General features: G+C 59.4%; 1 protein-coding gene across 1 annotated transcript in view; it reads right to left on the bottom strand.

The window, feature by feature from the left end:
- The window catches only part of LOC140427610 (fibroblast growth factor 4A-like), a 216,104-nt gene that overhangs the window by 47,951 nt on the left and 141,860 nt on the right, over positions 1–26,293 (bottom strand). The window contains exon 2 of the mRNA XM_072513018.1: positions 4,843–5,019. Coding sequence (XP_072369119.1) covers positions 4,843–5,019 — 177 coding nt within the window. The remainder of the gene's footprint in view (positions 1–4,842; positions 5,020–26,293) is intronic.

The following is a 26,293-nucleotide window of genomic DNA, read 5'->3' as shown; positions in this document are numbered from 1 at the left end:
CGTTTTTTGCGCCGATCGGCGGACTTTGTGCCGATAAAGGTGAATTTCGCCCCTGGTCCCAAACCAGTTGATGTGGAATCCTGAGCCAGCAGTATAGCTCCACCCTGTCCCGCTACTGGTACCGATTTCCTTTTCACATGAGCCACACAATCACCTTTGGGATCCTCCCTGTCCTGTGTCAATTAGCACTGTTGTACCATCAATTGACTGCAAGACGATGAGAACGAGTGAACAGAGGCTTTATTAACCGAGAACTTGCCTGCCTGTGAGTTCAGTAACAATATGTGCCGCCCACAGGTGGCCAGGTCTATATACAGCCCTGAGGGGGGGGGGCTCGCGGAGCCCACCGGGGCTCCTGTACAATACATGGTGGTAGATCGTATTAGTATCTCCTGGTCATAGGCCACAGTACTATACAGACAGGGTAGATCGTATTACCACATTCACCCCCTGTTAAAAGAAAATGAAGTCCGGCGGGGGTGAAGTGGGGGCATCATAGATTCAGTCCGTGGGCCGGATTGTTCCTTTGGATCTCCTCAGCTCTGAAAATGAAAAACGAAAATCGCTTATTGTCACAAGTAGGCTTCAATGAAGTTACTGTGAAAAGCCCCTAGTCACCACATTCCGGCGCCTGTTCGGGGAGGCTGGTACGGGAATTGAACCGTGCTGCTGGCCTGCCTTGGTCTGCTTTCAAAGCCAGCGATTTAGCCCAGTGTGCTAAACCAGCCCCATGACCAGCCCCACCATCACCATGGCGATGCGGCGGGTGCGGGTGTTGTCTGGAGCTTCAGTCCAGCGTGTCGGCATCGGTTGAGGGGAGGGGGTAGGCAGGGGGTGGTGGGCGGCGGCAGTGTAGGTGCGGGACAATACAGGAGCCCCAGGGGGGCGCAAGGAGTGTGGGGGTGGCGGTAGGCGGCGGTGGGGAGGGGGGCGCGTTGACATGGGAACCAGCGGGCGCTAGGTCCCATAGGGAGACCGTATCTTGCCGTCTGTCCTGGTGCGCGACGTAGGCGTATCGGGGGTTGGCGTGCAGCAGCTGGACCCTCTCGACCAGGGGGTCGGTCTTATGGCTCCTCGTGTGCTTCCGGAGAAGGACAGGCCCCGGAGTCGTCAACCAGGATGGAAGCGAGACCCCGGAGATGGACTTCCTAGGGAAGACAAACTCACGGTCGTGAGGGGTCTCAGTCGTGGCTGTGCAGAGGAGCGATCTAATGGAGTGGAGCGCGTCGGGGAGGACCTCCTGCCAGCGGGGGATCGGGAGACTTCGAGACCGGAGGGCAAGAAGAACGGCCTTCCATACCGTCGCGTTCTCCCTCTCCACCTGCCCGTTTCCCTGCGGGTTACAGCTCGTAGTCCTGCTCGAGGCGATGCCTTTGCTGAGCAGGTACTGACGCAGCTCATCGCTCATGAACGATGTACCCGGTCGCTGTGGACGTACGCAGGGAAACCGAACAGGGTGAAGATGCTGTGCAGAGCCTTTATCACAGTGACCAAGGTCATTTCGGGACAGGGGACAGTGAAGGGGAAGCGGGAGAACTCATCGATGACAGTCAGGAAGTATGTATTGCGGTTGGTGGACGGGAGGGGCCCTTTGAAGTCAATACTGAGGCACTCAAAGGGCCGGGAGGCCTTTACCAGGCGGGCCTTGTCTGGCCGGTAGAAGTGCGGTTTGCACTCCGCGCAGCCTGGGCAGTCCCTGGTCACGGTCCTGACCTCCTCGGTGGAGTAGGGCAGGTTGCGGGCCTTAATAAAGTGTGTAAGCCGGGTGACCCTCGGGTGACAGAGGTCATCGAGGATAGCCCGAAGTCGGTTATCTAGCGCGCTGGCGCATGTGCCGCGGGACAGGACATCTGAGGGCTCGTTGAGCTTCCCAGGACGATACTTGATACTGTACGTGTCGGTGGAGAGTTCGATCCTCCACCTCAGGATTTTGTCATTTTAATTTTGACCCGTTGTGCGCTGTCGAACTTAAAGGCGACCGACCGCTGGTCGGTGACGAGGGTGAATCTCCTACCGGCTAGGTAGTGCCTCCAGTGCCTCACGGCCTCCACGATGGCTTGTGCTTCCTTATCGACAGAGGAGTGTCGGATCTTGGAGGCGTTGAGGGTTCGGGAAAAGAAGGCTACTGGCCTGCCCGCCTGGTTGAGGGTGGCGGCCAGGGCGACGTCTGACGCATCGCTCTCCACCTGGAAGGGGACGGACTCGTCCACCGCGTGCATTGCGGCCTTAGTGATATCGGCCTTGATGCAGCTGAAGGCCGAGTGGGCCTCAGCCGTCAGGGGGAATATCGTGGCTTTAATAAGTGGGCGGGCTTTGTCCGCATAGTTGGGGACCCACTGGGCGTAATAGGAGAATAGCCCCAGGCATCGTTAGAGGGCCCTGAGGCTGTGGGGAAGGGGAAGTTCCATGAGGGGGCGCGTACGGTCTGGGTCGGGTCTCGACATAGCCGAGGATGGCTAGTCGGGTAGTGCGGAAAACACACTTCTCCTTGTTATGTGTGAGGTTGAGGGATTGAGCGGTTCGGAGGAACCTCTGAAGGTTGGCATCGTGGTCCTGCTGATCCTGGCCGCAGATGGTGACATTGTCCAAGTACGGGTATGTAGCCCGCAGCCCGTACTGGTCCACCATTCGGTCCATCGTTCTCTGGAAGACCGAGACCCCATTAGTGACGCCGAAAAGGACCCTAAGGAAGTGGAAGAGTCGGCCGGCTGCTTCGAAGGCAGTGTAGTGGCGATCTTCCGGGCGGATAGGGAGCTGGTGGTAGGCTGACTTCAGATCGACCGTGGAGAACGCACGGTACTGTGCAATCTGATTGACCATCTCCGCTATGCGGGGGAGGGGGTACGCATCCAGTTGCGTGTACCGGTTTATGGTCTGGCTGTAGTCCACAACCATCCGATTCTTTTCCCCGGTCCGGATAGCTACCACTTGTGCTCTCCAGGGGTGTTGTTGGCCTCGATGACTCCCTCCCTCAAGAGTCGCTGGACCTCTGACTTGATAAAAGTCATGTCTTGTGCATTGTACCGCCTGCTCCTGGTGGCGATGGGTTTACAGTCGGGGGTGAGGTTCGTGAAGAGCGGGGGAGGGACCTTAAGGGTCGCGAGGCTACATACCGTGAGGGTGGGTAAGGGTCCGCCGAACTTTAGGTTCAGACTTCGGTGACTGCATTGGAAGTCTAGTCCAAGCAGTAGGGGGCCCAGAGGTGAGGGAGGACATACAGTTTAAATTGGGTGTACTCTGAGCCCTGTATCGCGATGTTCGCGACACAGTACCCCCCGGATCTACACCGAACGGGATCCGGAGGCGAGGGAGATTGTCTGGGACCCGGGGTAGATGTGGAGGGAGCAGCGCCTTACCGTGTCGGGGTGGACGAAGCTCTCTGTGCTCCCGGAGTTGGAAAGGCAGAGGGTCTCGTGCCCGTTGACCCGGACGACCATCATTGAATTTTTCAGGTGCTTTGGCTGTGACTGGTCGAGGGTGACTGCGCCGAGCTGCGAGTAGTCTGCGTGGTCGGAGACATCAGAGTCACAAGATGGCGGCCCCCATGAGTTGCACGAGGCGGATGACGCGTCTGAAGGCGGCGTTCCCGTCCGACACGCAGCCACAATGCGGGCTCTGTGGGCCTGTGAGTCCGTGGATCGGGCCTGGTACGCTTTTGACTTCGGGCTTTCTGTCGGGCCAGGCAGACCCTGGCAAGATATCCCTTTTTGCCGCAGTCGCTGCACATCGCGGTGCGGGCTGGGCAATGCTGCCGGGGGTGTGGGCCCTGACCGCAGAAGTAGCACGGCGGACCCCCGGTCTGGACGGGCAGCCACACGGCACAGGCCTGTGACGTAGTCGGACCTGGTCAGGGCTGCGTCAGTGGTGCCCACGAGGGGTTCGCTGGGTCTGCGGGGAACACGCTGAGGCTCTGGGAGGCCACCTCTAACGAGGAGGCTCGTTTTACCGTGTCCTGCAGGTCCGAGGCCCCGTTTTCCAGCAGGCGCTGCCTGACGTAGTTAGACCGGACCCCAGCCACGTAGGTGTCCCGGATCTGCAGCTTCATGAGCTCCTCGGCCGTCACATCCTGGCGAGTAGGGTCAGGTTCTCCAGGTGCTCGTCCAGCGATTCCCCAGCACGTTGACGGCGGGTAGTGAGAAGGTGCCGCGCGTACACCTCGTTTACGGGCTTCACGAAACGCTCCTTCAGCGTCGTGACAGCCGCATCGTACTTGTCTGCTTTCTCAATCATCACGGAGATTCAATGGCTCCCCCGGGCGTGGAGGAGGCGCAGCTTGAGGGTGGCGGAGGGAGGCGTTTCAGAGGAGTCGAGGTACGCCTCGAAACAGCGGAGCCAGAGGGAGAAGATCTCCTTAGCGTCTGTTGCTCGTGCGTCGAGGTCGAGTTTATCAGGCTTTAGAGCGGCTTCCATAGTGATGTCTTCGGTTAATAAATTGTTGTACCATCAATTGACTGCAAGACGATGAGAACGAGTGAACAGAGGCTTTATTAACCGAGAACTTGCCTGCCTGTGAGTTCAGTAACAATATGTGCCGCCCACAGGCGGCCAGGTCTATATACAGCCCCCCCGGGGGGGGGGGAGCCCACCGGGGCTCCAGTACAATACATGGTGGTAGATCGTATTACCATTTCCCGGCCACAGGCCACAGTACTAAGCAGACAGTTTATACTGTGTTGAATACATTCACCACAAGCACCAAGCCTTTTCTTTTGAATTTAGCTCCGAACATCTGATTCTCCCTCAGCAGAACCTCCTCCATTTTGCTGTCATTGCATTCGACTCCCATCGACTACATCAAGACCTGCTGCTTCCCAATGAACAGGCTGCACCCCAGCTACTCACCGTACTTACTGCTCTGGTGGGCTCCGTTGACAGTGCCATTGGGAAGGACCTGCAGGTGAAAGCCAATACCAACCCTGCAGTACAGCAACTGCTCTTTGCTCCTCTTGTTGCCCCACAGCCTCTCCAGTCTCCAGCCTCTCCAGTCCAACAACGGAGCAGCGAGGGTTGGATGGAGCTCTGGAAATAAAGGGAAGGTGGGTGAGGTGAGACTCGAAGGCCATCAACATACAGAGACCACATCATTGAGAGAAAAGAGTCGAGAAAATGTCAGAGACAAGTCAATCATTTAAGAATGAACCGAGCGCAGCACAACTGGACACAGGGATTTCAGCAACACACACATGGAGGTTATTGAGGAAAGAGAGTCAGTGTCAGAGCGACCCGTACCCCAGTGAGAGTCAGTGTCTGAGCGACCCGTACCCCAGTGAGAGTCAGTGTGTGTGGGACCCGTACCCCAGTGAGAGTCAGTGTGTGTGGGACCCGTACCCCAGTGAGAGTCAGTGTGTGTGGAACCCGTACCCCTGTGAGAGTCAGTGTGTGTGGGACCCGTACCCCAGTGAGAGTCAGTGTGTGTGGGACCCGTACCCCAGTGAGAGTCAGTGTGTGTGGGACCCGTACCCCAGTGAGAGTCAGTGTGTGTGGAACCCGTACCCCAGTGAGAGTCAGTGTGTGTGGGACCCATACCCCAGTGAGAGTCAGTGTGTGTGGGACCCGTACCCCAGTGAGAGCCAGTGTGTGTGAGACCCGTACCTCAGTGAGAGTCAGTGTGTGTGGAACCCGTACCCCAGTGAGAGTCAGTGTGTGTGAGACCCGTACCCCAGTGAGAGTCAGTGTGTGTGGGACCCGTACCCCAGTGAGAGTTAGTGTGTGTGGAACCCGTACCCCAGTGAGAGTCAGTGTGTGTGAGACCCGTACCCCAGTGAGAGTCAGTGTGTGTGGGATCCGTACCCCAGTGAGAGTCAGTGTGTGTGAGACCTGTAACCCCAGTGAGAGTCAGTGTGTGTGGGACCCGTACCCCAGTGAGAGTCAGTGTGTGTGGGACCCGTACCCCAGTGAGAGTCAGTGTGTGTGGGACCCGTACCCCACTGAGAATCAGTGTGTGTGGGACCCGTACCCCACTGAGAGTCAGTGCGTGTGTGACCCGTACCCCAGTGAGAGTCAGTGTGTGTGGGACCCGTACCCCACTGAGAGTCAGTGTGTGTGGGACCCGTACCCCAGTGAGAGTCAGTGTGTGTGGAACCCGTACCCCAGTGAGCGTCAGTGTGTGTGGGACCCGTACCCCAGTGAGAGTCAGTGTGTGTGGGACCCGTACCCCAGTGAGAGTCAGTGTGTGTGGGAGCCGTACCCCAGTGAGAGTCAGTGTGTGGTAGACCCGTACCCCAGTGAGAGTCAGTGTGTGTGGGACCCGTACCCCAGTGAGAGTCAGTGTCTGAGCGACCCGTACCCCAGTGAGAGTCAGTGTGTGTGGGACCCCTACCCCAGCGAGAGTCAGTGTGTGTGGGACATGTACCCCAGTGAGAGTCAGTGTGTGTGGGACCCGTACCCCAGTGAGAGTCAGTGTGTGTGGGACCCATACCCCAGTGAGAGTCAGTGTATGTGGGACCCGTACCCCAGTGAGAGTCAGTGTGTGTGGGACATGTACCCCAGTGAGAGTCAGTGTGTGTGGGACCCGTACCCCAGTGAGAGTCAGTGTGTGTGGGACCCGTACCCCAGTGAGAGTCAGTGTCTGAGCGACCCGTATCCCAGTGAGAGTCAGTGTGTGTGGGACCCCTACCCCAGTGAGAGTCAGTGTGTGTGGGACATGTACCCCAGTGAGAGTCAGTGTGTGTGGGACCCGTACCCCAGTGAGAGTCAGTGTGTGTGGGACCCATACCCCAGTGAGAGTCAGTGTATGTGGGACCCGTACCCCAGTGAGAGTCAGTGTGTGTGGGACCCGTACCCCAGTGAGAGTCAGTGTGTGTGGGACATGTACCCCAGTGAGAGTCAGTGTGTGTGGGACCCGTACCCCAGTGAGAGTCAGTGTGTGTGGGACCCATACCCCAGTGAGAGTCAGTGTGTGTGGGACCCGTACCCCAGTGAGAGTCAGTGTGTGTGGGAGCCGTACCCCAGTGAGAGTCAGTGTGTGTGGGACCCGTACCCCAGTGAGAGTCAGTGTGTGTGGGACCCGTACCCCAGTGAGAGTCAGTGGTGTGGAACCCATACCCCAGTGAGAGTCAGTGTGTGTGGGGCCCGTACCCCAGTGAGAGTCAGTGTGTGTGGGGCCCGTACCCTAGTGAGAGTCAGTGTGTGTGGGGCCCGTACCCCAGTGAGAGTCAGTGTGTGTGGAACCCATACCCCAGTGAGAGTCAGTGTGTGTGGGACCCGTACCCCAGTGAGAGTCAGTGTGTGTGGAACTGTACCCCAGTGAGAGTCAGTGTGTGTGGAACCCGTACCCCAGTGAGAGTCAGTGTTTGTGGGACCCGTACCCCAGTGAGAGTCAGTGTGTGGGACCCGTACCCCAGTGAGAGTCAGTGTGTGTGGAACTGTACCCCAGTGAGAGTCAGTGTGTGTGGGACCCGTACCCCAGTGAGAGTCAGTGTGTGTGGGACCCGTACCCCAGTGAGAGTCAGTGTGTGTGGAACTGTACCCCAGTGAGAGTCAGTGTGTTTGGGCCCCGTACCCCAGTGAGAGTCAGTGTGTGTGGGACCCCTACCCAGTGAGATTCAGTGTGTGTGGGTCCCGTATCCCAGTGAGAGTCAGTGTGTGGGGAACCCCTACCCCAGTGAGAGTCAGTGTGGGGAACCCCATCCCAGTGAGAGTCAGTGTGTGTGGGACCCGTACCCCAGTGAGAGTCAGTGTGTGTGGAACCCGTACCCCCGTGAGAGTCAGTGTGTGTGGGACCCGTACCCCAGTGAGAGTCAGTGTGTGTGGGACCCGTACCCCAGTGAGAGTCAGTGTGTGTGGGACCCGTACCCCCATGAGAGTCAGTGTGTGGGGGACCCGTACCCCAGTGAGAGTCAGTGTGTGGGGAACCCCATCCCAGTGAGAGTCAGTGTGTGTGGGACATGTACCCCAGTGAGAGTCAGTGTGTGGGGGACCCGTACCCCAGTGAGAGTCAGTGTGTGTGGGACCCGAACCCCAGTGAGAGTCAGTGTGTGTGGGACCCGTACCCCAGTGAGAGTCAGTGTGTGTGGGACCCGTACCCCAGTGAGAGTCAGTGTGTGTGGGACCCGTACCCCAGTGAGAGTCAGTGTGTGTGGAACCCGTACCCCAGTGAGAGTCAGTGTGTGTGGGACCCGTACCCCAGTGAGAGTCAGTGTGTGTGGGACCCGTACCCCAGTGAGAGTCAGTGTGTGTGGGACCCGTACCCCAGTGAGAGTCAGTGTGTGTGGGACCCGTACCCCAGTGAGAGTCAGTGTGTGTGGGACCCGTACCCGAGTGAGAGTCAGTGTATGTGGAACCCGTACCCCAGTGAGAGTCAGTGTGTGTGGGACCCGTACCCCAGTGAGAGTCAGTGTGTGTGGAACCCGTACCCCAGTGAGAGTCAGTGTGTGTGGGACCCGTACCCCAGTGAGAGTCAGTGTGTGTGGGACCCGTACCCCAGTGAGAGTCAGTGTGTGTGGGACCCGTACCCCAGTGAGAGTCAGTGTGTGGGGGACCCGGACATCAGTGAGAGTCAGTGTGTGGGGGACCCGTACCCCAGTGAGAGTCAGTGTGTGTGGAACCCGTACCCCAGTGAGAGTCAGTGTATGTGGGACCCGTACCCCAGTGAGGGTCAGTGTGTGGGGGACCCGTACCCCAGTGAGAGTCAGTGTGTGGGGGACCCGTACCCCAGTGAGAGTCAGTGTGTGTGGGACCCGTACCCCAGTGAGAGTCAGTGTGTGTGGAACCCGTACCCCAGTGAGAGTCAGTGTGTGGGGGACCCGGACCCCAGTGAGAGTCAGTGTGTGTAGGACCCATACCCCAGTGAGAGTCAGTGTGTGGGGGACCCGTACCCCAGTGAGAGTCAGTGTGTGTGGGACCCGTACCCCAGTGAGAGTCAGTGTGTGTGGGACCCGTACCCCAGTGAGAGTCAGTGTGTGTGGGACCCGTACCCCAGTGAGAGTCAGTGTGTGTGGGACCCGTACCCCAGCGAGAGTCAGTGTGTGTGGGACCCGTACCCCAGTGAGAGTCAGTGTGTGTGGGACCCGTACCCCAGTGAGAGTCAGTGTGTGTGGAACCCGTACCCCAGTGAGAGTCTGTGTGTGTGGGACCCGTACCCCAGCGAGAGTCAGTGTGTGTGGGACCCGTACCCCAGTGAGAGTCAGTGTATGTGGGACCCGTACCCCAGTGAGAGTCAGTGTGTGTGGGACATGTACCCCAGTGAGAGTCAGTGTGTGTGGGACCCGTACCCCAGTGAGAGTCAGTGTGTGTGGGACCCATACCCCAGTGAGAGTCAGTGTGTGTGGGACCCGTACCCCAGTGAGAGTCAGTGTGTGTGGGAGCCGTACCCCAGTGAGAGTCAGTGTGTGTGGGACCCGTACCCCAGTGAGAGTCAGTGTGTGTCGGACCCGTACCCCAGTGAGAGTCAGTGGTGTGGAACCCATACCCCAGTGAGAGTCAGTGTGTGTGGGGCCCGTATCCCAGTGAGAGTCAGTGTGTGTGGGGCCCGTATCCCAGTGAGAGTCAGTGTGTGTGGGACCCATACCCCAGTGAGAGTCAGTGTGTGTGGGACCCGTACCCCAGTGAGAGTCAGTGTGTGTGGGACCCGTACCCCAGTGAGAGTCAGTGTGTGTGGGAGCCGTACCCCAGTGAGAGTCAGTGTGTGTGGGACCCGTACCCCAGTGAGAGTCAGTGTGTGTGGGACCCGTACCCCAGTGAGAGTCAGTGGTGTGGAACCCATACCCCAGTGAGAGTCAGTGTGTGTGGGGCCCGTACCCCAGTGAGAGTCAGTGTGTGGGGGACCCGTACCCCAGTGAGAGTCAGTGTGTGTGGGACCCGTACCCCAGTGAGAGTCAGTGTCTGAGCGACCCGTATCCCAGTGAGAGTCAGTGTGTGTGGGACCCCTACCCCAGTGAGAGTCAGTGTGTGTGGGACATGTACCCCAGTGAGAGTCAGTGTGTGTGGGACCCGTACCCCAGTGAGAGTCAGTGTGTGTGGGACCCATACCCCAGTGAGAGTCAGTGTATGTGGGACCCGTACCCCAGTGAGAGTCAGTGTGTGTGGGACATGTGCCCCAGTGAGAGTCAGTGTGTGTGGGACCCGTACCCCAGTGAGAGTCAGTGTGTGTGGGACCCATACCCCAGTGAGAGTCAGTGTGTGTGGGACCCGTACCCCAGTGAGAGTCAGTGTGTGTGGGAGCCGTACCCCAGTGAGAGTCAGTGTGTGTGGGACCCGTACCCCAGTGAGAGTCAGTGGTGTGGAACCCATACCCCAGTGAGAGTCAGTGTGTGTGGGGCCCGTACCCCAGTGAGAGTCAGTGTGTGTGGGGCCCGTACCCTAGTGAGAGTCAGTGTGTGTGGGGCCCGTACCCCAGTGAGAGTCAGTGTGTGTGGAACCCATACCCCAGTGAGAGTCAGTGTGTGTGGGACCCGTACCCCAGTGAGAGTCAGTGTGTGTGGAACTGTACCCCAGTGAGAGTCAGTGTGTGTGGAACCCGTACCCCAGTGAGAGTCAGTGTGTGTGGGACCCGTACCCCAGTGAGAGTCAGTGTGTGGGACCCGTACCCCAGTGAGAGTCAGTGTGTGTGGAACTGTACCCCAGTGAGAGTCAGTGTGTGTGGGACCCGTACCCCAGTGAGAGTCAGTGTGTGTGGGACCCGTACCCCAGTGAGAGTCAGTGTGTGTGGAACTGTACCCCAGTGAGAGTCAGTGTGTTTGGGACCCGTACCCCAGTGAGAGTCAGTGTGTGTGGGACCCCTACCCAGTGAGAGTCAGTGTGTGTGGGACCCGTATCCCAGTGAGAGTCAGTGTGTGGGGAACCCCTACCCCAGTGAGAGTCAGTGTGTGGGGAACCCCATCCCAGTGAGAGTCAGTGTGTGTGGGACCCGTACCCCAGTGAGAGTCAGTGTGTGTGGAACCCGTACCCCCGTGAGAGTCAGTGTTTGTGGGACCCGTACCCCAGTGAGAGTCAGTGTGTGTGGGACCCGTACCCCAGTGAGAGTCAGTGTGTGTGGGACCCGTACCCCCATGAGAGTCAGTGTGTGGGGGACCCGTACCCCAGTGAGAGTCAGTGTGTGGGGAACCCCATCCCAGTGAGAGTCAGTGTGTGTGGGACATGTACCCCAGTGAGAGTCAGTGTGTGGGGGACCCGTACCCCAGTGAGAGTCAGTGTGTGTGGGACCCGAACCCCAGTGAGAGTCAGTGTGTGTGGGACCCGTACCCGTGAGAGTCAGTGTGTGTGGGACCCGCACCCCAGTGAGAGTCAGTGTGTGTGGGACCCGTACCCCAGTGAGAGTCAGTGTGTGTGGAAGTCGTACCCCAGTGAGAGTCAGTGTGTGTGGGACCCGTACCCCAGTGAGAGTCAGTGTGTGTGGGACCCGTACCCCAGTGAGAGTCAGTGTGTGTGGGACCCGTACCCCAGTGAGAGTCAGTGTGTGTGGGACCCGTACCCCAGTGAGAGTCAGTGTGTATGGGACCCGTACCCGAGTGAGAGTCAGTGTATGTGGAACCCGTACCCCAGTGAGAGTCAGTGTGTGTGGGACCCGTACCCCAGTGAGAGTCAGTGTGTGTGGAACCCGTACCCCAGTGAGAGTCAGTGTGTGTGGGACCCGTACCCCAGTGAGAGTCAGTGTGTGTGGGACCCGTACCCCAGTGAGAGTCAGTGTGTGTGGGACCCGTACCCCAGTGAGAGTCAGTGTGTGTGGCACCCGTACCCGAGTGAGAGTCAGTGTATGTGGAACCCGTACCCCAGTGAGAGTCAGTGTGTGTGGGACCCGTACCCCAGTGAGAGTCAGTGTGTGTGGAACCCGTACCCCAGTGAGAGTCAGTGTGTGTGGGACCCGTACCCCAGTGAGAGTCAGTGTGTGTGCGACCCGTACCCCAGTGAGAGTCAGTGTGTGTGGGACCCGTACCCCAGTGAGAGTCAGTGTGTGGGGGACCCGGACCCCAGTGAGAGTCAGTGTGTGGGGGACCCGTACCCCAGTGAGAGTCAGTGTGTGTGGAACCCGTACCCCAGTGAGAGTCAGTGTATGTGGGACCCGTACCCCAGTGAGGGTCAGTGTGTGGGGGACCCGTACCCCAGTGAGAGTCAGTGTGTGGGGGACCCGTACCCCAGTGAGAGTCAGTGTGTGTGGGACCCGTACCCCAGTGAGAGTCAGTGTGTGTGGAACCCGTACCCCAGTGAGAGTCAGTGTGTGGGGGACCCGGACCCCAGTGAGAGTCAGTGTGTGTAGGACCCATACCCCAGTGAGAGTCAGTGTGTGGGGGACCCGTACCCCAGTGAGAGTCAGTGTGTGTGGGACCCGTACCCCAGTGAGAGTCAGTGTGTGTGGGAGCCGTACCCCAGTGAGAGTCAGTGTGTGTGGGACCCGTACCCCAGTGAGAGTCAGTGGTGTGGAACCCATACCCCAGTGAGAGTCAGTGTGTGTGGGGCCCGTACCCCAGTGAGAGTCAGTGTGTGTGGGGCCCGTACCCTAGTGAGAGTCAGTGTGTGTGGGGCCCGTACCCCAGTGAGAGTCAGTGTGTGTGGAACCCATACCCCAGTGAGAGTCAGTGTGTGTGGGACCCGTACCCCAGTGAGAGTCAGTGTGTGTGGAACTGTACCCCAGTGAGAGTCAGTGTGTGTGGAACCCGTACCCCAGTGAGAGTCAGTGTGTGTGGGACCCGTACCCCAGTGAGAGTCAGTGTGTGGGACCCGTACCCCAGTGAGAGTCAGTGTGTGTGGAACTGTACCCCAGTGAGAGTCAGTGTGTGTGGGACCCGTACCCCAGTGAGAGTCAGTGTGTGTGGGACCCGTACCCCAGTGAGAGTCAGTGTGTGTGGAACTGTACCCCAGTGAGAGTCAGTGTGTTTGGGACCCGTACCCCAGTGAGAGTCAGTGTGTGTGGGACCCCTACCCAGTGAGAGTCAGTGTGTGTGGGACCCGTATCCCAGTGAGAGTCAGTGTGTGGGGAACCCCTACCCCAGTGAGAGTCAGTGTGTGGGGAACCCCATCCCAGTGAGAGTCAGTGTGTGTGGGACCCGTACCCCAGTGAGAGTCAGTGTGTGTGGAACCCGTACCCCCGTGAGAGTCAGTGTTTGTGGGACCCGTACCCCAGTGAGAGTCAGTGTGTGTGGGACCCGTACCCCAGTGAGAGTCAGTGTGTGTGGGACCCGTACCCCCATGAGAGTCAGTGTGTGGGGGACCCGTACCCCAGTGAGAGTCAGTGTGTGGGGAACCCCATCCCAGTGAGAGTCAGTGTGTGTGGGACATGTACCCCAGTGAGAGTCAGTGTGTGGGGGACCCGTACCCCAGTGAGAGTCAGTGTGTGTGGGACCCGAACCCCAGTGAGAGTCAGTGTGTGTGGGACCCGTACCCGTGAGAGTCAGTGTGTGTGGGACCCGCACCCCAGTGAGAGTCAGTGTGTGTGGGACCCGTACCCCAGTGAGAGTCAGTGTGTGTGGAAGTCGTACCCCAGTGAGAGTCAGTGTGTGTGGGACCCGTACCCCAGTGAGAGTCAGTGTGTGTGGGACCCGTACCCCAGTGAGAGTCAGTGTGTGTGGGACCCGTACCCCAGTGAGAGTCAGTGTGTGTGGGACCCGTACCCCAGTGAGAGTCAGTGTGTATGGGACCCGTACCCGAGTGAGAGTCAGTGTATGTGGAACCCGTACCCCAGTGAGAGTCAGTGTGTGTGGGACCCGTACCCCAGTGAGAGTCAGTGTGTGTGGAACCCGTACCCCAGTGAGAGTCAGTGTGTGTGGGACCCGTACCCCAGTGAGAGTCAGTGTGTGTGGGACCCGTACCCCAGTGAGAGTCAGTGTGTGTGGGACCCGTACCCCAGTGAGAGTCAGTGTGTGTGGCACCCGTACCCGAGTGAGAGTCAGTGTATGTGGAACCCGTACCCCAGTGAGAGTCAGTGTGTGTGGGACCCGTACCCCAGTGAGAGTCAGTGTGTGTGGAACCCGTACCCCAGTGAGAGTCAGTGTGTGTGGGACCCGTACCCCAGTGAGAGTCAGTGTGTGTGCGACCCGTACCCCAGTGAGAGTCAGTGTGTGTGGGACCCGTACCCCAGTGAGAGTCAGTGTGTGGGGGACCCGGACCCCAGTGAGAGTCAGTGTGTGGGGGACCCGTACCCCAGTGAGAGTCAGTGTGTGTGGAACCCGTACCCCAGTGAGAGTCAGTGTATGTGGGACCCGTACCCCAGTGAGGGTCAGTGTGTGGGGGACCCGTACCCCAGTGAGAGTCAGTGTGTGGGGGACCCGTACCCCAGTGAGAGTCAGTGTGTGTGGGACCCGTACCCCAGTGAGAGTCAGTGTGTGTGGAACCCGTACCCCAGTGAGAGTCAGTGTGTGGGGGACCCGGACCCCAGTGAGAGTCAGTGTGTGTAGGACCCATACCCCAGTGAGAGTCAGTGTGTGGGGGACCCGTACCCCAGTGAGAGTCAGTGTGTGTGGGACCCGTACCCCAGTGAGAGTCTGTGTGTGGGACCCGTACCCCAGTGAGAGTCAGTGTGTGTGGGACCCGTACCCCAGTGAGAGTCAGTGTGTGTGGAACCCGTACCCCAGTGAGAGTCAGTGTGTGTGGGACCCGTACCCCAGTGAGAGTCAGTGTGTGTGGGACCCGTACCCCAGTGAGAGTCAGTGTGTGGGGGACCCGGACCCCAGTGAGAGTCAGTGTGTGGGGGACCCGTACCCCAGTGAGAGTCAGTGTGTGTGGAACCCGTACCCCAGTGAGAGTCAGTGTATGTGGGACCCGTACCCCAGTGAGGGTCAGTGTGTGGGGGACCCGTACCCCAGTGAGAGTCAGTGTGTGGGGGACCCGTACCCCAGTGAGAGTCAGTGTGTGTGGGACCCGTACCCCAGTGAGAGTCAGTGTGTGTGGGACCCGTACCCCAGTGAGAGTCAGTGTGTGTGGGACCCGTACCCCAGTGAGAGTCAGTGTGTGTGGCACCCGTACCCGAGTGAGAGTCAGTGTCTGTGGAACCCGTACCCCAGTGAGAGTCAGTGTGTGTGGGACCCGTACCCCAGTGAGAGTCAGTGTGTGTGGAACCCGTACCCCAGTGAGAGTCAGTGTGTGTGGGACCCGTACCCCAGTGAGAGTCAGTGTGTGTGGGACCCGTACCCCAGTGAGAGTCAGTGTGTGTGGGACCCGTACCCCAGTGAGAGTCAGTGTGTGGGGGACCCGTACCCCAGTGAGAGTCAGTGTGTGTGGGACCCGTACCCCAGTGAGAGTCAGTGTGTGTGGGACCCGTACCCCAGTGAGAGTCAGTGTGTGTGGGACCCGTACCCCAGTGAGAGTCAGTGTGTGTGGGACCCGTACCCCAGCGAGAGTCAGTGTGTGTGGGACCCGTACCCCAGTGAGAGTCAGTGTGTGTGGGACCCGTACCCCAGTGAGAGTCAGTGTGTGTGGAACCCGTACCCCAGTGAGAGTCTGTGTGTGTGGGACCCGTACCCCAGCGAGAGTCAGTGTGTGTGGGACCCGTACCCCAGTGATAGTCAGTGTGTGTGGGACCCGTACCCCAGTGAGAGTCAGTGTGTGTGGAACCCGTACCCCAGTGAGAGTCTGTGTGTGTGGGACCCGTACCCCAGCGAGAGTCAGTGTGTGTGGGACCCGTACCCCAGTGAGAGTCAGTGTGTGTGGGACCCGAACCCCAGTGAGAGTCAGTGTGTGTGGGACCCGTACCCCAGTGAGAGTCAGTGTATGTGGGACCCGTACCCCAGTGAGAGTCAGTGTGTGTGGGACATGTACCCCAGTGAGAGTCAGTGTGTGTGGGACCCGTACCCCAGTGAGAGTCAGTGTGTGTGGGACCCATACCCCAGTGAGAGTCAGTGTGTGTGGGACCCGTACCCCAGTGAGAGTCAGTGTGTGTGGGAGCCGTACCCCAGTGAGAGTCAGTGTGTGTGGGACCCGTACCCCAGTGAGAGTCAGTGTGTGTCGGACCCGTACCCCAGTGAGAGTCAGTGGTGTGGAACCCATACCCCAGTGAGAGTCAGTGTGTGTGGGACCCATACCCCAGTGAGAGTCAGTGTGTGTGGGACCCGTACCCCAGTGAGAGTCAGTGTGTGTGGGACCCGTACCCCAGTGAGAGTCAGTGTGTGTGGGAGCCGTACCCCAGTGAGAGTCAGTGTGTGTGGGACCCGTACCCCAGTGAGAGTCAGTGTGTGTGGGACCCGTACCCCAGTGAGAGTCAGTGGTGTGGAACCCATACCCCAGTGAGAGTCAGTGTGTGTGGGGCCCGTACCCCAGTGAGAGTCAGTGTGTGGGGGACCCGTACCCCAGTGAGAGTCAGTGTGTGTGGGACCCGTACCCCAGTGAGAGTCAGTGTCTGAGCGACCCGTATCCCAGTGAGAGTCAGTGTGTGTGGGACCCCTACCCCAGTGAGAGTCAGTGTGTGTGGGACATGTACCCCAGTGAGAGTCAGTGTGTGTGGGACCCGTACCCCAGTGAGAGTCAGTGTGTGTGGGACCCATACCCCAGTGAGAGTCAGTGTATGTGGGACCCGTACCCCAGTGAGAGTCAGTGTGTGTGGGACATGTGCCCCAGTGAGAGTCAGTGTGTGTGGGACCCGTACCCCAGTGAGAGTCAGTGTGTGTGGGACCCATACCCCAGTGAGAGTCAGTGTGTGTGGGACCCGTACCCCAGTGAGAGTCAGTGTGTGTGGGAGCCGTACCCCAGTGAGAGTCAGTGTGTGTGGGACCCGTACCCCAGTGAGAGTCAGTGTGTGTGGGACCCGTACCCCAGTGAGAGTCAGTGGTGTGGAACCCATACCCCAGTGAGAGTCAGTGTGTGTGGGGCCCGTACCCCAGTGAGAGTCAGTGTGTGTGGGGCCCGTACCCTAGTGAGAGTCAGTGTGTGTGGGGCCCGTACCCCAGTGAGAGTCAGTGTGTGTGGAACCCATACCCCAGTGAGAGTCAGTGTGTGTGGGACCCGTACCCCAGTGAGAGTCAGTGTGTGTGGAACTGTACCCCAGTGAGAGTCAGTGTGTGTGGAACCCGTACCCCAGTGAGAGTCAGTGTGTGTGGGACCCGTACCCCAGTGAGAGTCAGTGTGTGGGACCCGTACCCCAGTGAGAGTCAGTGTGTGTGGAACTGTACCCCAGTGAGAGTCAGTGTGTGTGGGACCCGTACCCCAGTGAGAGTCAGTGTGTGTGGGACCCGTACCCCAGTGAGAGTCAGTGTGTGTGGAACTGTACCCCAGTGAGAGTCAGTGTGTTTGGGACCCGTACCCCAGTGAGAGTCAGTGTGTGTGGGACCCCTACCCAGTGAGAGTCAGTGTGTGTGGGACCCGTATCCCAGTGAGAGTCAGTGTGTGGGGAACCCCTACCCCAGTGAGAGTCAGTGTGTGGGGAACCCCATCCCAGTGAGAGTCAGTGTGTGTGGGACCCGTACCCCAGTGAGAGTCAGTGTGTGTGGAACCCGTACCCCCGTGAGAGTCAGTGTGTGTGGGACCCGTACCCCAGTGAGAGTCAGTGTGTGTGGGACCCGTACCCCAGTGAGAGTCAGTGTGTGTGGGACCCGTACCCCCATGAGAGTCAGTGTGTGGGGGACCCGTACCCCAGTGAGAGTCAGTGTGTGGGGAACCCCATCCCAGTGAGAGTCAGTGTGTGTGGGACATGTACCCCAGTGAGAGTCAGTGTGTGGGGGACCCGTACCCCAGTGAGAGTCAGTGTGTGTGGGACCCGAACCCCAGTGAGAGTCAGTGTGTGTGGGACCCGTACCCGTGAGAGTCAGTGTGTGTGGGACCCGCACCCCAGTGAGAGTCAGTGTGTGTGGGACCCGTACCCCAGTGAGAGTCAGTGTGTGTGGAAGTCGTACCCCAGTGAGAGTCAGTGTGTGTGGGACCCGTACCCCAGTGAGAGTCAGTGTGTGTGGGACCCGTACCCCAGTGAGAGTCAGTGTGTGTGGGACCCGTACCCCAGTGAGAGTCAGTGTGTGTGGGACCCGTACCCCAGTGAGAGTCAGTGTGTATGGGACCCGTACCCGAGTGAGAGTCAGTGTATGTGGAACCCGTACCCCAGTGAGAGTCAGTGTGTGTGGGACCCGTACCCCAGTGAGAGTCAGTGTGTGTGGAACCCGTACCCCAGTGAGAGTCAGTGTGTGTGGGACCCGTACCCCAGTGAGAGTCAGTGTGTGTGGGACCCGTACCCCAGTGAGAGTCAGTGTGTGTGGGACCCGTACCCCAGTGAGAGTCAGTGTGTGTGGCACCCGTACCCGAGTGAGAGTCAGTGTATGTGGAACCCGTACCCCAGTGAGAGTCAGTGTGTGTGGGACCCGTACCCCAGTGAGAGTCAGTGTGTGTGGAACCCGTACCCCAGTGAGAGTCAGTGTGTGTGGGACCCGTACCCCAGTGAGAGTCAGTGTGTGTGGGACCCGTACCCCAGTGAGAGTCAGTGTGTGTGGGACCCGTACCCCAGTGAGAGTCAGTGTGTGGGGGACCCGGACCCCAGTGAGAGTCAGTGTGTGGGGGACCCGTACCCCAGTGAGAGTCAGTGTGTGTGGAACCCGTACCCCAGTGAGAGTCAGTGTATGTGGGACCCGTACCCCAGTGAGGGTCAGTGTGTGGGGGACCCGTACCCCAGTGAGAGTCAGTGTGTGGGGGACCCGTACCCCAGTGAGAGTCAGTGTGTGTGGGACCCGTACCCCAGTGAGAGTCAGTGTGTGTGGAACCCGTACCCCAGTGAGAGTCAGTGTGTGGGGGACCCGGACCCCAGTGAGAGTCAGTGTGTGTAGGACCCATACCCCAGTGAGAGTCAGTGTGTGGGGGACCCGTACCCCAGTGAGAGTCAGTGTGTGTGGGACCCGTACCCCAGTGAGAGTCAGTGTGTGTGGGACCCGTACCCCAGTGAGAGTCAGTGTGTGTGGGACCCGTACCCCAGTGAGAGTCAGTGTGTGTGGAACCCGTACCCCAGTGAGAGTCAGTGTGTGTGGAACCCGTACCCCAGTGAGAGTCTGTGTGTGTGGGACCCGTACCCCAGCGAGAGTCAGTGTGTGTGGGACCCGTACCCCAGTGAGAGTCAGTGTGTGTGGGACCCGTACCCCAGTGAGAGTCAGTGTGTGTGGAACCCGTACCCCAGTGAGAGTCTGTGTGTGTGGGACCCGTACCCCAGCGAGAGTCAGTGTGTGTGGGACCCGTACCCCAGTGAGAGTCAGTGTGTGTGGGACCCGAACCCCAGTGAGAGTCAGTGTGTGTGGGACCCGTACCCCAGTGAGAGTCAGTGTATGTGGGACCCGTACCCCAGTGAGAGTCAGTGTGTGTGGGACATGTACCCCAGTGAGAGTCAGTGTGTGTGGGACCCGTACCCCAGTGAGAGTCAGTGTGTGTGGGACCCATACCCCAGTGAGAGTCAGTGTGTGTGGGACCCGTACCCCAGTGAGAGTCAGTGTGTGTGGGAGCCGTACCCCAGTGAGAGTCAGTGTGTGTGGGACCCGTACCCCAGTGAGAGTCAGTGTGTGTCGGACCCGTACCCCAGTGAGAGTCAGTGGTGTGGAACCCATACCCCAGTGAGAGTCAGTGTGTGTGGGGCCCGTACCCCAGTGAGAGTCAGTGTGTGTGGGGCCCGTATCCCAGTGAGAGTCAGTGTGTGTGGGACCCATACCCCAGTGAGAGTCAGTGTGTGTGGGACCCGTACCCCAGTGAGAGTCAGTGTGTGTGGGACCCGTACCCCAGTGAGAGTCAGTGTGTGTGGGAGCCGTACCCCAGTGAGAGTCAGTGTGTGTGGGACCCGTACCCCAGTGAGAGTCAGTGTGTGTGGGACCCGTACCCCAGTGAGAGTCAGTGGTGTGGAACCCATACCCCAGTGAGAGTCAGTGTGTGTGGGGCCCGTACCCCAGTGAGAGTCAGTGTGTGGGGGACCCGTACCCCAGTGAGAGTCAGTGTGTGTGGGACCCGTACCCCAGTGAGAGTCAGTGTCTGAGCGACCCGTATCCCAGTGAGAGTCAGTGTGTGTGGGACCCCTACCCCAGTGAGAGTCAGTGTGTGTGGGACATGTACCCCAGTGAGAGTCAGTGTGTGTGGGACCCGTACCCCAGTGAGAGTCAGTGTGTGTGGGACCCATACCCCAGTGAGAGTCAGTGTATGTGGGACCCGTACCCCAGTGAGAGTCAGTGTGTGTGGGACATGTGCCCCAGTGAGAGTCAGTGTGTGTGGGACCCGTACCCCAGTGAGAGTCAGTGTGTGTGGGACCCATACCCCAGTGAGAGTCAGTGTGTGTGGGACCCGTACCCCAGTGAGAGTCAGTGTGTGTGGGAGCCGTACCCCAGTGAGAGTCAGTGTGTGTGGGACCCGTACCCCAGTGAGAGTCAGTGTGTGTGGGACCCGTACCCCAGTGAGAGTCAGTGGTGTGGGGCCCGTACCCCAATGAGAGTCAGTGTGTGTGGGACCCGTACCCCAGTGAGAGTCAGTGGTGTGGAACCCATACCCCAGTGAGAGTCAGTGTGTGTGGGGCCCGTACCCCAGTGAGAGTCAGTGTGTGTGGGGCCCGTACCCTAGTGAGAGTCAGTGTGTGTGGGGCCCGTACCCCAATGAGAGTCAGTGTGTGTGGGACCCGTACCCCAGTGAGAGTCAGTGTGTGTGGAACCCATACCCCAATGAGAGTCAGTGTGTGTGGGACCCGTACCCCAGTGAGAGTCAGTGTGTGTGGAACCCATACCCCAGTGAGAGTCAGTGTGTGTGGGACCCGTACCCCAGTGAGAGTCAGTGTGTGTGGAACTCTACCCCAGTGAGAGTCAGTGTGTGTGGAACCCGTACCCCAGTGAGAGTCAGTGTGTGTGGGACCCGTACCCCAGTGAGAGTCAGTGTGTGGGACCCGTACCCCAGTGAGAGTCAGTGTGTGTGGAACTGTACCCCAGTGAGAGTCAGTGTGTGTGGGACCCGTACCCCAGTGAGAGTCAGTGTGTGTGGGACCCGTACCCCAGTGAGAGTCAGTGTGTGTGGAACTGTACCCCAGTGAGAGTCAGTGTGTTTGGGACCCGTACCCCAGTGAGAGTCAGTGTGTGTGGGACCCCTACCCAGTGAGAGTCAGTGTGTGTGGGACCCGTATCCCAGTGAGAGTCAGTGTGTGGGGAACCCCTACCCCAGTGAGAGTCAGTGTGTGGGGAACCCCATCCCAGTGAGAGTCAGTGTGTGTGGGACCCGTACCCCAGTGAGAGTCAGTGTGTGTGGAACCCGTACCCCCGTGAGAGTCAGTGTGTGTGGGACCCGTACCCCAGTGAGAGTCAGTGTGTGTGGGACCCGTACCCCAGTGAGAGTCAGTGTGTGTGGGACCCGTACCCCCATGAGAGTCAGTGTGTGGGGGACCCGTACCCCAGTGAGAGTCAGTGTGTGGGGAACCCCATCCCAGTGAGAGTCAGTGTGTGTGGGACATGTACCCCAGTGAGAGTCAGTGTGTGGGGGACCCGTACCCCAGTGAGAGTCAGTGGTGTGGAACCCATACCCCAGTGAGAGTCAGTGTGTGTGGGGCCCGTACCCCAGTGAGAGTCAGTGTGTGTGGGGCCCGTATCCCAGTGAGAGTCAGTGTGTGTGGGACCCATACCCCAGTGAGAGTCAGTGTGTGTGGGACCCGTACCCCAGTGAGAGTCAGTGTGTGTGGGACCCGTACCCCAGTGAGAGTCAGTGTGTGTGGGAGCCGTACCCCAGTGAGAGTCAGTGTGTGTGGGACCCGTACCCCAGTGAGAGTCAGTGTGTGTGGGACCCGTACCCCAGTGAGAGTCAGTGGTGTGGAACCCATACCCCAGTGAGAGTCAGTGTGTGTGGGGCCCGTACCCCAGTGAGAGTCAGTGTGTGGGGGACCCGTACCCCAGTGAGAGTCAGTGTGTGTGGGACCCGTACCCCAGTGAGAGTCAGTGTCTGAGCGACCCGTATCCCAGTGAGAGTCAGTGTGTGTGGGACCCCTACCCCAGTGAGAGTCAGTGTGTGTGGGACATGTACCCCAGTGAGAGTCAGTGTGTGTGGGACCCGTACCCCAGTGAGAGTCAGTGTGTGTGGGACCCATACCCCAGTGAGAGTCAGTGTATGTGGGACCCGTACCCCAGTGAGAGTCAGTGTGTGTGGGACATGTGCCCCAGTGAGAGTCAGTGTGTGTGGGACCCGTACCCCAGTGAGAGTCAGTGTGTGTGGGACCCATACCCCAGTGAGAGTCAGTGTGTGTGGGACCCGTACCCCAGTGAGAGTCAGTGTGTGTGGGAGCCGTACCCCAGTGAGAGTCAGTGTGTGTGGGACCCGTACCCCAGTGAGAGTCAGTGTGTGTGGGACCCGTACCCCAGTGAGAGTCAGTGGTGTGGGGCCCGTACCCCAATGAGAGTCAGTGTGTGTGGGACCCGTACCCCAGTGAGAGTCAGTGGTGTGGAACCCATACCCCAGTGAGAGTCAGTGTGTGTGGGGCCCGTACCCCAGTGAGAGTCAGTGTGTGTGGGGCCCGTACCCTAGTGAGAGTCAGTGTGTGTGGGGCCCGTACCCCAATGAGAGTCAGTGTGTGTGGGACCCGTACCCCAGTGAGAGTCAGTGTGTGTGGAACCCATACCCCAATGAGAGTCAGTGTGTGTGGGACCCGTACCCCAGTGAGAGTCAGTGTGTGTGGAACCCATACCCCAGTGAGAGTCAGTGTGTGTGGGACCCGTACCCCAGTGAGAGTCAGTGTGTGTGGAACTCTACCCCAGTGAGAGTCAGTGTGTGTGGAACCCGTACCCCAGTGAGAGTCAGTGTGTGTGGGACCCGTACCCCAGTGAGAGTCAGTGTGTGGGACCCGTACCCCAGTGAGAGTCAGTGTGTGTGGAACTGTACCCCAGTGAGAGTCAGTGTGTGTGGGACCCGTACCCCAGTGAGAGTCAGTGTGTGTGGGACCCGTACCCCAGTGAGAGTCAGTGTGTGTGGAACTGTACCCCAGTGAGAGTCAGTGTGTTTGGGACCCGTACCCCAGTGAGAGTCAGTGTGTGTGGGACCCCTACCCAGTGAGAGTCAGTGTGTGTGGGACCCGTATCCCAGTGAGAGTCAGTGTGTGGGGAACCCCTACCCCAGTGAGAGTCAGTGTGTGGGGAACCCCATCCCAGTGAGAGTCAGTGTGTGTGGGACCCGTACCCCAGTGAGAGTCAGTGTGTGTGGAACCCGTACCCCCGTGAGAGTCAGTGTGTGTGGGACCCGTACCCCAGTGAGAGTCAGTGTGTGTGGGACCCGTACCCCAGTGAGAGTCAGTGTGTGTGGGACCCGTACCCCCATGAGAGTCAGTGTGTGGGGGACCCGTACCCCAGTGAGAGTCAGTGTGTGGGGAACCCCATCCCAGTGAGAGTCAGTGTGTGTGGGACATGTACCCCAGTGAGAGTCAGTGTGTGGGGGACCCGTACCCCAGTGAGAGTCAGTGTGTGTGGGACCCGAACCCCAGTGAGAGTCAGTGTGTGTGGGACCCGTACCCCAGTGAGAGTCAGTGTGTGTGGGACCCGCACCCCAGTGAGAGTCAGTGTGTGTGGGACCCGTACCCCAGTGAGAGTCAGTGTGTGTGGAAGTCGTACCCCAGTGAGAGTCAGTGTGTATGGGACCCGTACCCGAGTGAGAGTCAGTGTATGTGGAACCCGTACCCCAGTGAGAGTCAGTGTGTGTGGGACCCGTACCCCAGTGAGAGTCAGTGTGTGTGGAACCCGTACCCCAGTGAGAGTCAGTGTGTGTGGGACCCGTACCCCAGTGAGAGTCAGTGTGTGTGGGACCCGTACCCCAGTGAGAGTCAGTGTGTGTGGGACCCGTACCCCAGTGAGAGTCAGTGTGTGTGGGACCCGTACCCGAGTGAGAGTCAGTGTATGTGGAACCCGTACCCCAGTGAGAGTCAGTGTGTGTGGGACCCGTACCCCAGTGAGAGTCAGTGTGTGTGGAACCCGTACCCCAGTGAGAGTCAGTGTGTGTGGGACCCGTACCCCAGTGAGAGTCAGTGTGTGTGGGACCCGTACCCCAGTGAGAGTCAGTGTGTGTGGGACCCGTACCCCAGTGAGAGTCAGTGTGTGGGGGACCCGGACCCCAGTGAGAGTCAGTGTGTGGGGGACCCGTACCCCAGTGAGAGTCAGTGTGTGTGGAACCCGTACCCCAGTGAGAGTCAGTGTATGTGGGACCCGTACCCCAGTGAGGGTCAGTGTGTGGGGGACCCGTACCCCAGTGAGAGTCAGTGTGTGGGGGACCCGTACCCCAGTGAGAGTCAGTGTGTGTGGGACCCGTACCCCAGTGAGAGTCAGTGTGTGTGGAACCCGTACCCCAGTGAGAGTCAGTGTGTGGGGGACCCGGACCCCAGTGAGAGTCAGTGTGTGTAGGACCCATACCCCAGTGAGAGTCAGTGTGTGGGGGACCCGTACCCCAGTGAGAGTCAGTGTGTGTGGGACCCGTACCCCAGTGAGAGTCAGTGTGTGTGGGACCCGTACCCCAGTGAGAGTCAGTGTGTGTGGGACCCGTACCCCAGTGAGAGTCAGTGTGTGTGGGACCCGTACCCCAGCGAGAGTCAGTGTGTGTGGGACCCGTACCCCAGTGAGAGTCAGTGTGTGTGGGACCCGTACCCCAGTGAGAGTCAGTGTGTGTGGAACCCGTACCCCAGTGAGAGTCTGTGTGTGTGGGACCCGTACCCCAGCGAGAGTCAGTGTGTGTGGGACCCGTACCCCAGCGAGAGTCAGTGTGTGTGGGACCCGTACCCCAGCGAGAGTCAGTGTGTGTGGGACCCGTACCCCAGTGAGAGTCAGTGTGTGTGGAACCCGTACCCCAGTGAGAGTCTGTGTGTATGGGACCCGTACCCCAGCGAGAGTCAGTGTGTGTGGGACCCGTACCCCAGTGAGAGTCAGTGTGTGTGGGACCCGAACCCCAGTGAGAGTCAGTGTGTGTGGGACCCGTACCCCAGTGAGAGTCAGTGTGTGTGGGACCCGTACCCCAGTGAGAGTCAGTATGTGTGGGACCCGGACCCCAGTGAGAGTCAGTATGTGTGGAATCCGTACCCCAGTGAGAGTCAGTGTGTGTGGAACCCGTACCCCAGTGAGAGTCAGTGTGTGTGTGACCCGTACCCCAGTGAGAGTCAGTGTGTGTGGGACCCGTACCGCAGTGAGAGTCAGTGTGTGTGGAATCCGTACCCCAGTGAGAGTCAGTGTGTGCGACCCGTACCCCAGTGAGAGTCAGTGTGTGTGGGACCCGTACCCCAGTGAGAGTCAGTGTATGTGGGACCCGTACCCCAGTGAGGGTCAGTGTGTGGGGGACCCGTACCCCAGTGAGAGTCAGTGTGTGGGGGACCCGTACCCCAGTGAGAGTCAGTGTGTGTGGGACCCGTACCCCAGTGAGAGTCAGTGTGTGTGGAACCCGTACCCCAGTGAGAGTCAGTGTGTGGGGGACCCGGACCCCAGTGAGAGTCAGTGTGTGTAGGACCCATACCCCAGTGAGAGTCAGTGTGTGGGGGACCCGTACCCCAGTGAGAGTCAGTGTGTGTGGGACCCGTACCCCAGTGAGAGTCAGTGTGTGTGGGACCCGTACCCCAGTGAGAGTCAGTGTGTGTGGGACCCGTACCCCAGTGAGAGTCAGTGTGTGTGGGACCCGTACCCCAGTGAGAGTCAGTGTGTGTGGGACCCGTACCCCAGTGAGAGTCAGTGTGTGTCGGACCCGTACCCCAGTGAGAGTCAGTGTGTGTGGGACATGTACCCCAGTGAGAGTCAGTGTGTGTGGGACCCGAACCCCAGTGAGAGTCAGTGTGTGTGGGACCCGAACCCCAGTGAGAGTCAGTGTGTGTGGGACCCGTACCCCAGTGAGAGTCAGTGGTGTGGAACCCGTACCCCAGTGAGAGTCAGTGTGTGTGGGACCCGTACCCCAGTGAGAGTCAGTGTGTGTGGGACCCGTACCCGAGTGAGAGTCAGTGTATGTGGAACCCGTACCCCAGTGAGAGTCAGTGTGTGTGGGACCCGTACCCCAGTGAGAGTCAGTGTGTGTGGAACCCGTACCCCAGTGAGAGTCAGTGTGTGTGGGACCCGTACCCCAGTGAGAGTCAGTGTGTGTGGGACCCGTACCCCAGTGAGAGTCAGTGTGTGTGGGACCCGTACCCCAGTGAGAGTCAGTGTGTGGGGGACCCGGACCCCAGTGAGAGTCAGTGTGTGGGGGACCCGTACCCCAGTGAGAGTCAGTGTGTGTGGAACCCGTACCCCAGTGAGAGTCAGTGTATGTGGGACCCGTACCCCAGTGAGGGTCAGTGTGTGGGGGACCCGTACCCCAGTGAGAGTCAGTGTGTGGGGGACCCGTACCCCAGTGAGAGTCAGTGTGTGTGGGACCCGTACCCCAGTGAGAGTCAGTGTGTGTGGAACCCGTACCCCAGTGAGAGTCAGTGTGTGGGGGACCCGGACCCCAGTGAGAGTCAGTGTGT

The sequence above is a fragment of the Scyliorhinus torazame genome, chromosome 8 (genome assembly GCF_047496885.1).
Source record: "Scyliorhinus torazame isolate Kashiwa2021f chromosome 8, sScyTor2.1, whole genome shotgun sequence".
NCBI lineage: Eukaryota > Metazoa > Chordata > Chondrichthyes > Carcharhiniformes > Scyliorhinidae > Scyliorhinus > Scyliorhinus torazame.
This window is presented reverse-complemented; position numbering and strand designations above follow the sequence as displayed.